The sequence below is a fragment of the Oncorhynchus masou genome, chromosome 29 (assembly GCF_036934945.1).
Source record: "Oncorhynchus masou masou isolate Uvic2021 chromosome 29, UVic_Omas_1.1, whole genome shotgun sequence".
Classification (NCBI taxonomy): Eukaryota; Metazoa; Chordata; class Actinopteri; order Salmoniformes; family Salmonidae; genus Oncorhynchus; species Oncorhynchus masou.
Window position 1 is genome coordinate 76284367 of NC_088240.1, and position 15708 is coordinate 76300074.

At 45.2% G+C, this 15708-nt stretch overlaps 1 protein-coding gene across 2 annotated transcripts in view; it reads left to right on the forward strand.

The window, feature by feature from the left end:
* The first annotated feature begins 3902 nt into the window (after positions 1 to 3902).
* The window catches only part of LOC135520576 (chromodomain-helicase-DNA-binding protein 4-like), a 43531-nt gene continuing 31725 nt past the window's right edge, over positions 3903 to 15708 (forward strand). For both annotated transcript variants that reach the window (XM_064946223.1, XM_064946224.1), the window contains exons 1-12: positions 3903 to 4033; positions 4366 to 4557; positions 5077 to 5198; positions 5426 to 5710; positions 5875 to 5993; positions 6365 to 6464; positions 6755 to 6959; positions 7082 to 7203; positions 7319 to 7445; positions 7779 to 7948; positions 8332 to 8580; positions 8934 to 9137. In XM_064946223.1, the coding sequence (XP_064802295.1) occupies positions 4503 to 4557; positions 5077 to 5198; positions 5426 to 5710; positions 5875 to 5993; positions 6365 to 6464; positions 6755 to 6959; positions 7082 to 7203; positions 7319 to 7445; positions 7779 to 7948; positions 8332 to 8580; positions 8934 to 9137 (1758 nt within the window). In that variant the 5' untranslated portion in view covers positions 3903 to 4033; positions 4366 to 4502. The remainder of the gene's footprint in view (positions 4034 to 4365; positions 4558 to 5076; positions 5199 to 5425; positions 5711 to 5874; positions 5994 to 6364; positions 6465 to 6754; positions 6960 to 7081; positions 7204 to 7318; positions 7446 to 7778; positions 7949 to 8331; positions 8581 to 8933; positions 9138 to 15708) is intronic.

The following is a 15708-nucleotide window of genomic DNA, read 5'->3' on the forward strand; positions in this document are numbered from 1 at the left end:
GCTGACCTCATTCCCCCATGGTCGCCCTTGGTAACCATCAACTCTATTGCAAAGCCTTCTCTTAGGTTATTATGGGATGGAAATTTGATCTCCCTCCCTCCCTCCCTCCCTCCCTCCCTCCCTCCCTCCTGTTTTCTCAGCCTGAGTATGAACAAAGCAGTCATATCTGACTTACCATTTACTCTAAAGGCACACCCACCGGAGAGAGAGGTTTCTTCTGAAGCTAGCGTGTTTCTGTGTATGAGAGGTGGTGAAGGGAGCTGAGAATATTATGGGATGGATGTGTTAGAGGGGTGAGCAGCAGATGTGTGGAGGTGGGGGCAGTGTGTGGGGCTCTGAATATTATGGGATTGATGCGTTATTAGGCAGTGTGTGTGGGGGGGGGTGGTGGCTTTGAAAGGAAGGGAGGGGATTGTGAGCATTATGGGTAAGAGAGGTTGTCAGGCAGGGGCCTGAGACAAGGAAGCTAGGGGGAGTGTGTGGGTTGAGCGGGTATAGGGGGAGGGATAAGAGTGGAATGTGTGTGTGTGTGTGGATTGAGTGGGTATAGGGGGATAAGAGTGGAATGTGTGTGTGTGTGTGGATTGAGTGGGTATAGGGGGATAAGAGTGGAATGTGTGTGTGTGTGTGTGGATTGAGTGGGTATAGGGGGATAAGAGTGGAATGTGTGTGGGTTGAGCGGGTATGGGGCATAAGAGTGGAATGTGTGTGTGTGTGTGCGTGCGTGCGTGTGCATGCGTGTGTTTGTGTGTAAGGTGCTGTGAATACTATGGGATTCAGGTGTTATGAAATGGAAGGGGGGGTGTATGGGTTTGGGGGGGTAACAGAACATCCAATCGCAGACATTGGGGCTTGGGGTCATGGCGAGGGGAAATGTTTTGAGGTGTGCAGTCAGAAAGACAGAGAGAGTAATGGCTCACTACACCTGGGCTAGATACACTGGCAGACAGGTGTAGAGAGACATTGGGTTCCCTCCAGGTTTGGTGTGGCAACTCCTTTTGAACAATAACAGTCATACCTGGAAGACATACACTTTACAGCTCAACAATAAAAACAATCTGAATTTCAATTGACCGTTACCCCAGTAGAAACATAACTAATTAAACCCCACCCAGGCGGAGATTATTCTGGTGTAGGGCTTCTTGCATCCAGGGAGCAGTCAGTGCACTTGACCTGTAGAGGGAGTAGGATCCCAAGCTATTGAGTACAGCACCAGAAGACATATCTACTGGACAGGTTCTACGTTTTTAAGGATCTGCCTGCTCGCCAGCCCCTTTTTGTCTGGATTCCTGTGTGTGTCGTGGGTGTATTTAACCTTCAACAATTGAATTTTCTTCGTCTGCTTATTTCCTCTGGGGAAAAAAGCAGGATATAAACTTTACAGTGGTGCAAAAGCCTGGTTGATATGCCCGTAATGTACTACTGATAAATCAATATCAGCGATACAGTAACAAAGTCACAAAATGAACCGTGTTTGGTATCAGGAACACTGGGCTATGAAGAATTTACTTGCAGAGACCTGAAGGGGATGGTGAGAGAGGGAGGTAAGAAATTCACACACGCACGCACACACACACACACACACCAACGTGATACCATTCTATTGTCTGCCATCTAGAAAATGCCACCCCATAAGGACAGAGTCCAACCATTCAGAGTGATGCATGACAGTCCATCCATGTAAACACAATGCATCCATCACACATATCCCAGATAACTTGAAACTTATCACTGATTCAGTCCTAACACATTAGGGTACAAATCAATCTATCAAATCTAATTGATAGAGCTCTTTTTTACATCTGCAGTTGTCACAAGATGTTTTAAATGTTTCTGTCTACAGGGCTCCCGAGTGGCGCAGCGGTATAAGGCACTGCATCTCGGTGCTAGAGGTGTCACTACAGACCCTGGTTTGATTCCAGGCTGTATCACAACAGGCCGTGATTGAGGGATGCATGACAGTCCACAGTCCATCCATGTAAACACAATGCATCCATCACACATATCCCAGATGACTTGATTCTTATCACTGATTCAGTCCTAACACATTAGGGTATAAATCAATCGATCAATTCATCAAATCTAATTGTATATAGCCCTTTTTTACATCTGCAGTTGTCACAAGATGCCACAAGGTACCACCACATAAGGGTTACTACAGACCCTGGTTCAATTCCAGGCTGTATCACAACAGGCCGTGATTGGGAGTCCCATAGGGCTGCGCACAATTGCCCAGCGTCGCCCGGGTTAGGGTATGGCTGGGGTAGGCCATCTTTTTAAATAAGAATTTGTTCTTAACTGGCTTGCCTATCATCTGTGCATAGTCACTTTAATAACTCTACCTTCATGTACATATTACCTCAACTAACCATTGCCCCCGCACATTGTCGCTGTACCGGTACCCCCCTGTATATAGTCTCGCTATTGTTATTTTACTGCTGCTCTTTAATTACTTGTTACTTTTATTTCTTATTCTTATCCGTATTTTTTTTTTAACTGCAATGTTGGTTAGGGGCTCATAAGTAAGCATTTCATTGTAAGGTCTACACCTATTGTATTCGGCACATGTGACTAATAACATTTTATTTTATTTGATAGTTAAATGTTAAATAAAATACAAAATAAAAACATGCCAATGTGGTCAGGTAGTGTGTTTGCAAACACGGCATCAAAATGTTAACATTCCTGATCATGCAATCTATTGACCATCTGTTGCCCAATTCAAGACTGAATACATCTGTATATACTTTCGATCTGTGGTTTCCAACCTGTTTCAGCTACTGTAGCACCAGCTGAATTTTGCTCTGCCCAGAGTACCCCTGAAGTACCCCCTCATGTTTATTTTTCCAGTAGGCCTATGGTCTGAAGAGTCTTCTTAAGTACCCCCTATGGATAGGCCAGGTACCCCCAGGAGTCCTAGTACCCCTGGTTGGGAACCCCTGCTTTAGATGCTCTTCTATATGGTTGAATTCTCTGTGGCGGTCAATGCAATGTTGACCCTGTTTCACATTCTAGTTTTCTCTACCCTGTCCACAGCACTGCATGCTGTGAGGGCTATGGGGACAATGGACCCCAACTGTACTGTGCCATCCCATAAGTTGTTCTGTTGAGTCCAGAGACAGATGCCTAACATGTGACATAGCAGGTCATCATTGACACAAGCAGTACATGTTTCTGGTATCCCTGTGGGTCCCGAACAATCACATGTGTGTGGCAAACCTGTTGTGTTGATGTGTGTATTTAAGACTAAGTCATGTGTACCATGTACTTCAGTACAGTTGGCCTAGAGTTATTCCCATGCAAGTGTTATAAAGCAGTCTTATACTGTGAGTGCAGTCTGTAAGTAAGTACGCACAGTGGTAGCCTAGCCTACGTGTGGGCTTCCATAGGACTTCTGGGTGCAGTGGAAGACATGCCAGGTGGACAGTCTGTGAATATTATGGTCTGTCACCAGTGGCCTAGAGTTTCCCTGGAGACCATGTGACTGGTATTTTTTCTCCTGTCTTTTTAGGAGTTGTGTTTATTATGGGATGTTGGTGGCTGGAGTATTATGGTCTGTCAGAGAGAGGGTGGGGGGAGGAGTGTATCCATGACAACGGGGTTTCTAAGGGGCTGGGATGAAGGGTGTGTGTTCAGTAGAAATGTATGTGCATGAGCATGTGTGTGTGTGTGTGTGTGTGTGTGTGTGTGTGTGTGTGTGTGTGTGTGTGGAGGGGGGAGGTGCGTGCAAGCTGAGTATTATGGTCTGTCTGTTGCGAGGTAACTATGCAGAGTTGTGTGAGTCCGAGGGAGGGAGGGAGGATTATTCTGGGATGTCTGCCCCCTTTGTGTGTTTGTGAGGATGTTAGCTAAGCTCTGCTAGCCACTGAGGCTGGGGGAGAGAAGGGGGACGGAGAGTGTGCAACCTGTTTTGCAGGGTCATTAACGACATATTTTACTGGATATTGTTGCTCATTAATTGATATTAAAGACTAATACCATTGCTGAGAGACAATTATTACACAAAGGAAACCCATCTCTAACAGGGACTACAGTAAGTTTCTCACAAGTCTTAGGGGTTTCACTTGAACCCTGACTGTAACTGTAAGTTTGCCTAAATTGAGTTTGTATCGCGAGTGGGGCAGTATTCCAGAGAGTACTATAATGCACCTTTCTATTCAATACACGATGATTGACGGGTGTCCATTGCTACAGCTTCCTGTGCGGTGTGGACAGAGGCATGCCAATTGAAAACAAATGTTTTTCGATGTAATACGATAGTTAACATGTCACACCGTGACCTGTCACTGTAATAAATATTTATTATTATTCGAAAAATACCAATAGGATTGCTAATTCAAGCAAAGGTTTTTTTTCTTCTTACAGCGACCCTCCCCTCCCCAGGACACCCCCGTTCCATTCTCCACCACCCACACGTCATTTGCCCTCCTCCCTCACAAGATCGGACAGGGTTCGGTGGAGGGAATAGCACGCTTTTAATTTAAATTCATTATTATTGAAATATGTCGGGAAGCGAGGACGAGAGGGAAGACTTGGAACCTACGGCACTTGCACATGGTAAGACAGCAATATTTCTTTTCAGAACAGGCTTGCAGGTTGGTAACGTTAGTTAACGTTACATTAGCTAGCTAGTTAGCTAGCTGATTTGCTAGCTACTCTAGTCTGGTTACTAGTAGTGACAATTTACATTAGGCAGCCCAGTTCGCTAGCTAGTCTAATGTTTTGCTTCTACGCTAGCTGGCAAAGTTGATAGCACGTTAGCTGGCTACCAATAGAGAGTGCGTAAATATTTACACTGTCAATGCATGCGTGTTGTTGTCAGAAGTTGCGTCCACGACCATTTGCTGGCAAAGTCACAGGAGTCATGCCTCTGGTACTGAACTGGCAACAGACGTGCAGTGCGTTCTTTATATCAACATGTATCCAAAGCACTGTCAATAAAGCTTGTCTGGAGTTGACAGTTTTAGAATTTTATACAAATCCCACGGTAATTTATGAATATATTTTTATGAATATAATAATCTCAATCAATTATGCATTTTATTCAATCAATTCCTGTACCCTTTCCATCGGCAGACGAGGAGGAACCAGAAGAGGCTGTGTCTGACGTCGAGGTCCCCACCAAGTCAAAGAAGAAGAAGAAAGCCAAGAAGAGCCGTGAGAGCAGGATCAGCAAGAGACCAAGACCTGTCAGAGAGGTAGGATGGGCATGATCCTTCCTTACATGAAGTATCCTAGTCACTGATATCAGGGATTTCTCCAAGGAAGTTGGGAGGGAAGAATGCATTTTGAAGTATAATAATAACAATACGGATAGCCCCTAGCCTTTGACCCTTTTGACCTGTCCTTAGTATACATTTTCAGCATTTGTGAGATTTTTTTCTTCATATTTGCATCTATGTTGACTCATTTTGTTTCCTCTCAGGAGGTGCCAGTCAGCTCACCAGAACCCTTCATAGCAGTAGAGCAAGCAGCGAGGGAGGAGGAAGAGGGAGGAGGAGGTAGAGCCAGGTCAGAAAGCGAGGGAAGTGATTACGCCCCGAGGGGGAAGAAGAAGAAGCGCTCCAGCTCCTCCAAAGACAAGAAGAAGGGAGGAGGGACGAGTGGAGAGAAGGAGAAAGGAGGAGGAGGCTCATCCAGCTCCAAGAGTAAACGCAAAGAACCAGAACTAGAGAAAGATGAGGATGAAGATGATGATGAAGATAGCCAGGTGAGGATGAAGGCTAAGAGGTGGGCAGTGCAGGTGGGGTGAACAAGGGAGACGTTGGAGCTGTTCTCTGTTTGGATTTGAAGCAGCCCCTACAATCCACTTAATGACCCTGTTGGCTCAATGACCCTGAATGTAATGATATCCTCACTCCATCCCCTCTCCAGGAGCCCAAGAGCTCGACTCAGCTGCTGGAGGACTGGGGCATGAAAGACATCGACCATGTCTTCACTCAGAAGGACTACACCACCATCACCAACTACAAGGCCTTCAGCCAGTTTGTCAGGTTAACACACCTCTCTCACGTCTCATGTTTTCTACTTTCTCCTTCTGTTTCCACTGTAGCACATTTCCGTACCACTTCACTTGGATAGCGCAGCTTTTGTGGATCGGGGGAGAAAGTTACTTCATATCTGTGTGTGACTGAGCTAGCTACGACCAGTCTGAAACTGCCCCTACTTCTACCCCGAACTTAAACTAACATAGCAGGCGTAAAAAGACGCTTGAACGGAGTCCCCACATCTGTTTTTCAGAGCAAAAGGAAGTTATGTTGAAAATACTGTAACCCTGGAAAACCGCAAACATCCAGTTTCTGCTGCCCCCCTGTAGAGAGCCCCAAACATAACCTCTGCCTCTCCTTTAACCTCACTTCCCCAGACCCCTCATCGCAGCCAAGAACCCCAAGATCGCTGTGTCCAGGATGATGACTCTGATGATGTCCAAGTGGAGGGAGTTCAGCACCAACAACCCTCTGAAGGTAACACAACCCAATACAAGACATTGCTATTACGTGACATTACATTGCTATTACGTGACATTACATTGCTATAACATGACATTACATTGCTATTACGTGACATTACATTGCTATTACGTGACATTACATTGCTATTACGTGACATTACATTGCTATTACGTGACATTACATTGCTATTACAAAACATTACATTGCTAATACGATACATTACAAACGTATTTTGACTATGATTGCATGTTCTTTATAGCAACAGTCCTGATTTCCATCCTGCCTTGTCTAACCCTCTGTAGGGCTGTGCCAGTGCCAACGCAGCCCTGGCAGCTGCCAACGTGGCTGCGGCCGTAGAAAGCATGGTGGTGGCAGGGACAGAGGCAGGAGGAGATACAGGGGTGGGGGGTAGTGCTGCTAAAGACTCCCCTCCAGCTACACCCGCTTCCGTACCTGTAGCTGTACCCGCACCCCCACTCCGCAAGGCCAAGACCAAAGAGGGCAAAGGTGAGTAATAAGTAAAATAAATCAAATAAATAAGAATGCTGATGGAGGGAGCATGTATAATATTAATGGTTGGGGATTTGTTGTAGAATAAGGGAATAATTGAACTCCATCTCCCTCTGCAGGCCCCAATGCTCGCAGGAGGTCCAAACCCAACCCTAAGCCCGTCCCCAAGCCCAAAGCCAAGAAGGTGGCTCCGCTCAAGATCAAACTGGGAGGCTTCAGCAGCAAGAGGAAGAGATCCTCGGTAAGAAAACTAACTTGTCTAAGAATCAACTGATATGCAGTAAGCCTTGCCATACTTCTGACCCACAATTCTATCATTGTATCTTTCTCTGTTTCTCTCCCTGTGTTGTTGTCAGAGTGAGGAGGATGAGCTTGACGTGGAAAGTGACTTTGACGACGGGACCTTTGAAGTGTCGGACGGCTCCAACAGCCACAGCAGCCGCTCCAAGAAGAAGGCCAAGACCGCCAAGAAGAAGAAGAAAGGTTGGCATGGAAACGCAACTGTCATTTCTTGACCTTTCATTCCATGCAATGGAGGTGTCTACTAGTGGTCAGTCACATAGCTTAGATCAGGAGAGCTATAGGGGGTGCAGGCTTTTGTTCCAGTCCAGCACTAACACACTTGATTCAACTAATTGTGTTGCTGATGATCGTGTGACTAGAAGAATCAAATGTAGTTGCTCTGGGCTGAAACCAAGGACCTGGCTCTCAGCCAATCCTCTGATAATATTAGATGTTTTTAACAGGACTATCATCATGTACAATCCCCCTCCCTCCTAACTCCTCCCCCCCTAACTCCTCCTCTTCCCATCCCAGTTGAGGAGGATGGTGACGGCTATGAGACAGACCACCAGGACTACTGTGAGGTGTGCCAGCAGGGAGGGGAGATCATCCTATGTGACACCTGTCCCAGGGCCTACCACATGGTCTGTCTGGACCCTGACATGGAGAAGGCCCCTGAGGGCAAGTGGAGCTGCCCCCACTGTGTAAGTACACAATGTACCCAGTCTGAAGTTGGCCCATAGTCCAACCCATGGTTAGGTAGAGTTTACACCATATTGCTTGTGTACACTGTATGTATTTTCTCTTTAATGACTAAAGATTGGTGTGATATCCTATTTTTGATGTTGAACTTTTTCTGTCCTGGTCCTTCTCTCTTTCACTCCTCCTATCTTTCTCTCTCCTTCCCCTTGTCCTTCATCACCACACTCTCGCTTCCCCTCCATCACACCCCCCCACCTCCTCCCTCTCCCTCCTCACTCCCCTTCCTGCCCTCTCACTATCCCCTCCACCACACCCCTCCCGCATTCTTGTCCCCCCCCCGCTCTCTCCTCCCACTCTCTTTTTGTTCCTCCCTCTCTCCCTGCAGGAGAAAGAGGGGATCCAGTGGGAGGCCAGAGAGGAGCTGTCTGAGGGAGAGGGGGAGGACGAGGAGGTGGGGAGGGATGAGGGATGGGTAGAGGAGGAGGATGACCATCACATAGAGTTCTGCAGGGTGTGTAAGGATGGAGGAGAGCTGCTGTGCTGTGACACTTGTACCTCCTCCTACCACATCCACTGTCTCAACCCCCCCCTCCCCGAGATACCCAACGGGGAATGGATCTGCCCACGCTGCATGGTGAGCCCTGCCACCCTGTGTATGTCTGTGAGAGAGAGAGAGAGATTCTCAACGTATGGGTGTTGGATGTACATGATTATTAAAGAGAACATGTTCTGTTTTACGTGTGTGGGTGGCTACACCTACATCATATGGAATTCTTGATTTGAGTTGATACAGCTATACAGCTGCAATTTAACTCTTATTTCCGATCTCTCCTCGTAGATGCTGGCATTGTTTTTAAAATGTATAATGATGGAAGATTGCAGATATAAATGCAATATGTGGTGTTGACATGATTAACAAAGAAGGTATTTTCTACACAAGATATTTCTTTGTGAATGTATATCTGATTGTTCCTGAATTTCCCTCAGTGCCCAGGCATGAAGGGTAAAGTCCAGAAGGTTCTGACCTGGAAGTGGGGTGAACCTCCGCCCCCTACACCTGTGCCCCGCCCACTGGACCTCCCAGCTGAGGCTCCGGACCCTGTCCCATTGGCCGGCCGACCAGAGAGGCAGTTCTTTGTCAAATGGTGCAACATGTCTTACTGGCACTGTTCCTGGGTTCAAGAGCTACAGGTAACACGCACAACCAGCAGTATGCCACTGTAATATGCAGGCTTAATTGTCATGCAAAAGACTGCCGGTCTCATGGTAATTGATCGATCATTAACATAAACACGTTAGGGGACAGAATGCGGTCGGACCATCACATAATTGCCATATATATTATTCTTACAGAATTTCCATGTGGGCAAGGATATATTTAATCAGTCTTCTGGGTGATAACTTGTTTTTGACTAGGACAGAAGAATTTATAACGGACTTTTTGACGTAGGTACAGCAGATGCCAATATCATATGGGACAATTTTAAATGTGCCTTTAGAGGCCATGCAATTCAGTACTCATCTTCACTGCTCAAAAAACATAAAGGGAACACTTAAACAACATAATGTAACTCCAAGTCAATCACACTTCTGTGAAATCAAACTGTCCACTTAGGGAGCAACACTGATTGACAATAAATTTCACATGCTGTTGTGCAAATGGAATAGACACTAGGTGGAAATAATAGGCAATTAGCAAGACACCCCCAATAAAGGAGTGGTTCTGCAGGTGGTGACCACAGACCACTTCTCAGTTCCTATGCTTCCTGGCTGATGTTTTGGTCACTTTTGAATGCTGGCGGTGCTTTCACTCTAGTGGTAGCATGAGACGGAGTCTACAACCCACACAAGTGGCTCAGGTAGTGCAGCTCATCCAGGATGGCACATCAATGCGAGGTGGCAAGAAGGTTTACTGTGTCTGTCAGTGTAGTGTCCAGGGCATGGAGGCGCTACCAGGAGACAGGCCAGAACATCAGGAGACGTGGAGGAGGCCGTAGGAGGGCAACAACCCAGCAGCAGGACCGCTACCTCCGCCTTTGTGCAAGGAGTAGCAGGAGTAGCACTGCCAGAGCCCTGCAAAATGACCTCCAGCAGGCCACAAATGTGCATGTGTCTGCTCAAATGGTCAGAAACAGACTCCATGAGGGTGGTATGAGGGCCCGACGTCCACAGGTGGGGGTTGTGCTTACAGCCCAACACCGTGCAGGACGTTTGGCATTTCCCAGAGAACACCAAGATTGGCAAATTCGCCACTGGCGCCCTGTGCTCTTCACAGATGAAAGCAGGTTCACACAGAGCACATGTGACAGACGTGACAGAGTCTGGAGACGCCGTGGAGAACGTTCTGCTGCCTGCAACATCCTCCAGCATGACCAGTTTGGCGGTGGGTCAGTCATGGTGTGGGGTGGCATTTCTTTGGGGGGCCGCACAGCCCTCTATGTGCTCGCCAGAGGTAGCCTGACTGCCATTAGGTACCGAGATGAGATCCTCAGACCCCTTGTGAGACCATATGCTGGTGCGGTTGGCCCTGGGTTCCTCCTAATGCAAGACAATGCTAGACCTCATGTGGCTGGAGTGTGTCAGCAGTTCCTGCAAGAGAAAGGCATTGATGCTATGGACTGGCCCGCCCGTTCCCCAGACCTGAATCCAATTGAGCACATCTGGGACATCATGTCTCGCTCCATGCTTTAGTCCAGGTCTGGGAGGAGATCCCTCAGGAGACCATCCACCACCTCATCAGGAGCATGCCCAGGCATTGTACGGAGGTCATACAGGCACGTGGAGGCCACACACCCTGCTGAGCCTCATTTTGACTTGTTTTAAGGACATTACATCAAAGTTGGATCAGCCTGTAGTGTGGTTTTCACTTTCATTTTGAGTGTGACTCCAAATCCAGACCTCCATGGGTTGATAAATTTGATTTCCATTCATAATTTTTGTGTGATTTTGTTGTCAGCACATTCAACTATGTAAAGAAAAAAGTATTTAATAAGAATATTTCATTCAGATCTAGGATGTGTTATTTTAGTGTTCCCTTTATTTTTTGAGCAGTGTATTAAAAAATAAAGCGGACTGGATGGAATATGGGGAAAAATGCACCAAATTATTTTTAGATCTTCAACAAAAAAATGTTTTGAAGTTTGTTACAAATTGAGTCACTCATGATGTACCAAACAATAATTTGAAAGAGGAACTGAAGTACTTTAAGAATGTGTTCTAATTGTATGGATTTTTTCCCCCAATTAATAATGTAAAATTAACATCTGAACAGAAAAACTCATGTGAAGGCCAAATTCCAGAGGAGGAACTTCTTGATGTAATTAAAGCTTTGAAAGGCTGGTCATGGCTCATATCAACACCATTATCCCAGAAACCCTAGACCCACCCCAATTTGCATACCGCCCTAACAGATCCACAGATGATCTCTATTGCACTTTACACTGCCCTTTCCCACCTGGACAAAAGGAACACAGAGTAAGAAAGCTAATCATTGACTACAGCTCAGCGTTCAACACCATAGTACCCTCAAAGCTCATCACTAAGCTAAGGATCCTGGGACTAAACACCTCACTCTGCAACTGGATCCTGGACTTCCTGCCGGGCGGCCCCCAGGTGGTGAGGTTAGGTAGCAACTGGAGGTCGACCGATTCATCGGAATGGCCGATTAATTAGGGCCGATAATAAATTGGTATTTATTATTTTTGGACGCCGATATAAAAAAAAAAAAATGTAATCTTTATTTAACTAGGCAAGTCAGGTAAGAATACATTCTGATTTTCAATGACGTCCTAGGAACGGTGGATTAACTGCCTTGTTCAGGGGCAGAACGACAGATTTTCACCCTGTCAGCTCTGTGATTCAATCTTGCAACCTTACGGTTAACTAGTCCAACGCTATAACCACCTGCCTCTCATTGCACTCCATGAGGAGCCTGCCTGTTACGCGAATGCAGTAGAAGCCAAGGTAAGTTGCTAGTTAGCATTAAACTTAACTTATAAAAAACAATCAATCAATCATAATCACTAGTTAACTCCACATGGTTGATGATATTACTGGTTTATCTAGCGTGTCCTGCGTTGCATATAATCGATGCAATGCTGGGGGATGATTTAACAAAAGCGTATTTGCGAAAAAAGCACAATCGTTGCACAACTGTACCTAACCATAAACACCAATGCCTTTCTTAAAATCAATACACAGAAGTATATATTTTTAAACCAGCATATTTAGCTAAAAGAAATCCAGGTTGGAAAGCAGTATTAACCAGGTGAAATTGTGTCACTTCTCTTGTGTTCATTGCACGCAGAGTCAGGGTATATGCAACAGTTTGGGCAGCCTGGCTCATTGCCAACTAATTTGCCTGAATTTGACGTAATTATGACATAACATTGAACGTTGTACAATGTAATAAGGATATTTAGACTTGGGGATGCCACCTGTTAGATAAAATACCGAACGGTTCCGTATTTCACTGAAATAATAAACGTTTTGTTTTCGAAATGATAGTTTCCGGATTTGACCATATTAATGACCAAAGGCTCGTATTTCTGTGTGTTATGTTATAATTAAGTCTATGATTTGATAGAGCAGTCTGACTGAGCGATGGTAGGCAGCAACAGGCTCGTAAGCATTCATTCAAACAGCACTTTCGTGCGTTTTGCCAGCAGCTCTTCGCAAGCACAGCGCTGTTTATGACTTCAAGCCTATCAGCCTAATGGCTGGTGTAACCGATGTGAAATGGCTAACTAGTTAGCGGGGTGCGCGCTAATAGCATTTCAAACGTCACTCGCTCTGACACTTAGAGTACTTTTTCTCCTTGCTCCGCAAGGGCCGCCGCTTTTGTGGGGCAATGGGTAACGCTGCTTCGAGTGTGGCTGTTGTCGATGTGTTCTTGGTTCGAGCCCAGGTAGGGGCGAGGAGAGGGATGGAAGCTGTTACACTGGCAATACTAAAGTGCCTATAAGAACATCCAATAGTCAAAGGTATATGAAATACAAATGGTATAGAGAGAAATACTCCTATAAATACTATATTAACTACAACCTAAAACCTCTTACCTTGGAATATTGAAGTCTCATGTTAAAAGGAACCACCAGCTTTCATATGTTTTCATGTTCTGAGCAAGGAACTCAAACGCTTTTTTACATGGCACATATTGCACTTTTACTTCTCCAACTTTGTTTATGTATTATTTAAACCAAATGGAACATGTTTCATTATTTATTTGAGGCTAAATTGATTTTTATTGATGTATTATATTAAGTTAAAATAAGTGTTCATTCAGTATTGTTGTAATTGTCATTATTACAAATACATTTTTTAAAAATGGACCGATTCATCGGTATCAGATTTTTGTGGTCCTCCAATAATCGGTATTGGTTTCGGCGTTGAATAATCATAATCGGTTGACCTCTAGTAGCAACACATCTGCCACACTGATCCTCAACACTGGAGCCCCTCAGGGGTGCGGGCTCAGTCCTCTCCTGTACTCCCTTTTCACCCACGACTGCATGGCCAGGCACGACTCCGCAACACCATCATTAAGTTCGCAGACGACACATCAGTGGTAGGCCTGATCACAGACAAGGACGAGACAGCCTATAGGGAGGAGGTCAGAGACCTGGCTGGGTGGTGCCAGAATAACAACCTATCCCTCAACGTAACAAGACTAAGGAGAGATTTTTGGAATACAGGAAAAGGAGGACCGAGCATGCCCCCATTCTTATCAACAGGGGCTGTAGTGGGGCAGGTTGAGAGCTTCCACCTCACCAACAAACTGTCCACCTCACCAACAAACTAGAATGGTCCAAACACCAAGACAGTCGTGAAAAGGGCACGACAAATGCCTATTCCCCCTCAGGAAACTAAAATAATTTGGCATGAGTCCTCAGATCCTCAAAGGCTTCTACAGCTGCAACATCGAGAGCATGGTTGCATCACTGCCTGGTACGGCAATTGCTCGGGCTCCGACATCAAGGTACTACAGAGGGTAGTGCGTACGGCCCAGTACATCACTGGGGCAAAGCTGCCTGCCATCCAGGACCTCTACACCAGGCGGTCTCAAAGAAAGGCTTTACTTACCTATGGTTCACCTAATACCTTTTTTTGCACTGTTGGTTAGAGCCGGTAAGTAAGCATTTCACTGTAATGTCTGTAATGTCTACCTGTTGTATTTGGCGCACGTGACAAATAAACGTTGATTTGATTTAAGTCCGGGAAAACTCCAGGGCTGGATGGCATACCAGTGGAAGTACACATATCCAGGTGTTAGAATAGCCGAGTCAAAGTCCAGACCTGAATCCAATCGAGAATCTGTGGAAAGAACTGAAAACTGCTGTTCACAAATGCTCTCCATCCAACCTCACTGAGCTCGAGCTGTTTTGCAAGGAGGAATGGGAAAAAATTTCAGTCTCTCGATGTGCAAAACTGATAGAGACATACCCCAAGAGACTTACAGCTGTAATCGCAGCAAAAGGTGGCGCTACAAAGTATTAACTTAAGGGGGGCTGAATAATTTTGCACGCCCAATTTTTCAGTTTTTGATTTGTTAAAAAAGTTTGAAATATCCAATAAATGTCGTTCCACTTCATGATTGTGTCCCACTTGTTGTTGATTCTTCTCAAAAAAATACAGTTTTATATCTTTATGTTTGAAGCCTGAAATGTGGCAAAAGGTCGCAAAGTTCAAGGGGGCCGAATACTTTCGCAAGGCACTGTATACCAAACTTTTTTATATCCTCAGAGGACCGTTATTAGCATGTTTTAACCACTCATATATAAACGGTAGAATATCAGACATGCAACAAGAAGGTCTGATTTCATTATTACTGAAACATGATCCAAGTGGTGTATATATAAAGATCCAGTCCATTTTTTAAAAATGGAGCCTCTTACACTTCAGTGTTGTGATACAAAATTTCTAGCTACAGTTGAAGTTGGAAGTTTACATACACCTTTGCCAAATACATTTAAACTCAGTTTTTCACATTTTCTGACATTTAATCCTAGTAAAAATTCCCTGTCTTAGGTCAGTTAGGATCACCACTTTATTTTAAGAATGTGAAATGTCAGAATAATAGTAAAGAGAATTATTTATTTCAGCTTTTATTTCTTTCATCACATTCCCAGTGGGTCAGAAGTGTACATACACTCAATTAGTATTTGGTAGCATTGTCTTTAAATTGTTTAACTTGAATCAAATGTTTTGGGTAGCCTTCCACAAGCCTCCCACAATAAGTTGGGGGAATTTTGGCCCATTCCTCCTGACAGAGCTGGTGTAACTGAGTCAGGCTTGTAGGCCTCCTTGCTCACACACACTTTTTCAGTTCTGCCCACAAATGTTCTATAGGATTGAGGTCAGAGCTTTGTGATGCCCACTTCAATACCTTGACTTTCAATGTCCTTAAGACATTTTTCCACAACTTTGGAAGTATGCGTGTTGTCATTGTCCATTTGGAAGACCATTTGTGACCAAGCTTTAACTTCCTGACTGTTGTCTTGAGGTGTCGCTTCAATATATCCACATAATTTCCCATCCTCATGATGCTATCTATTTTGTGAAGTGCACCAGTACCTCCTGCAGCAACGCCCCCCCACAACATGATGCTGCCACCCCCGTGCTTCACGGTTGGGATGGTGTTCTTCGGCTTGCACAGCCAAAGGAGGGAGATGAGAAGCGAGGTGGACACAGGCGCTGCCAAAGAAGGTTATCCAGACGGATGGCCATTGAGACGCCAGCGTCCAAGGATATGTTGTCATCCCGA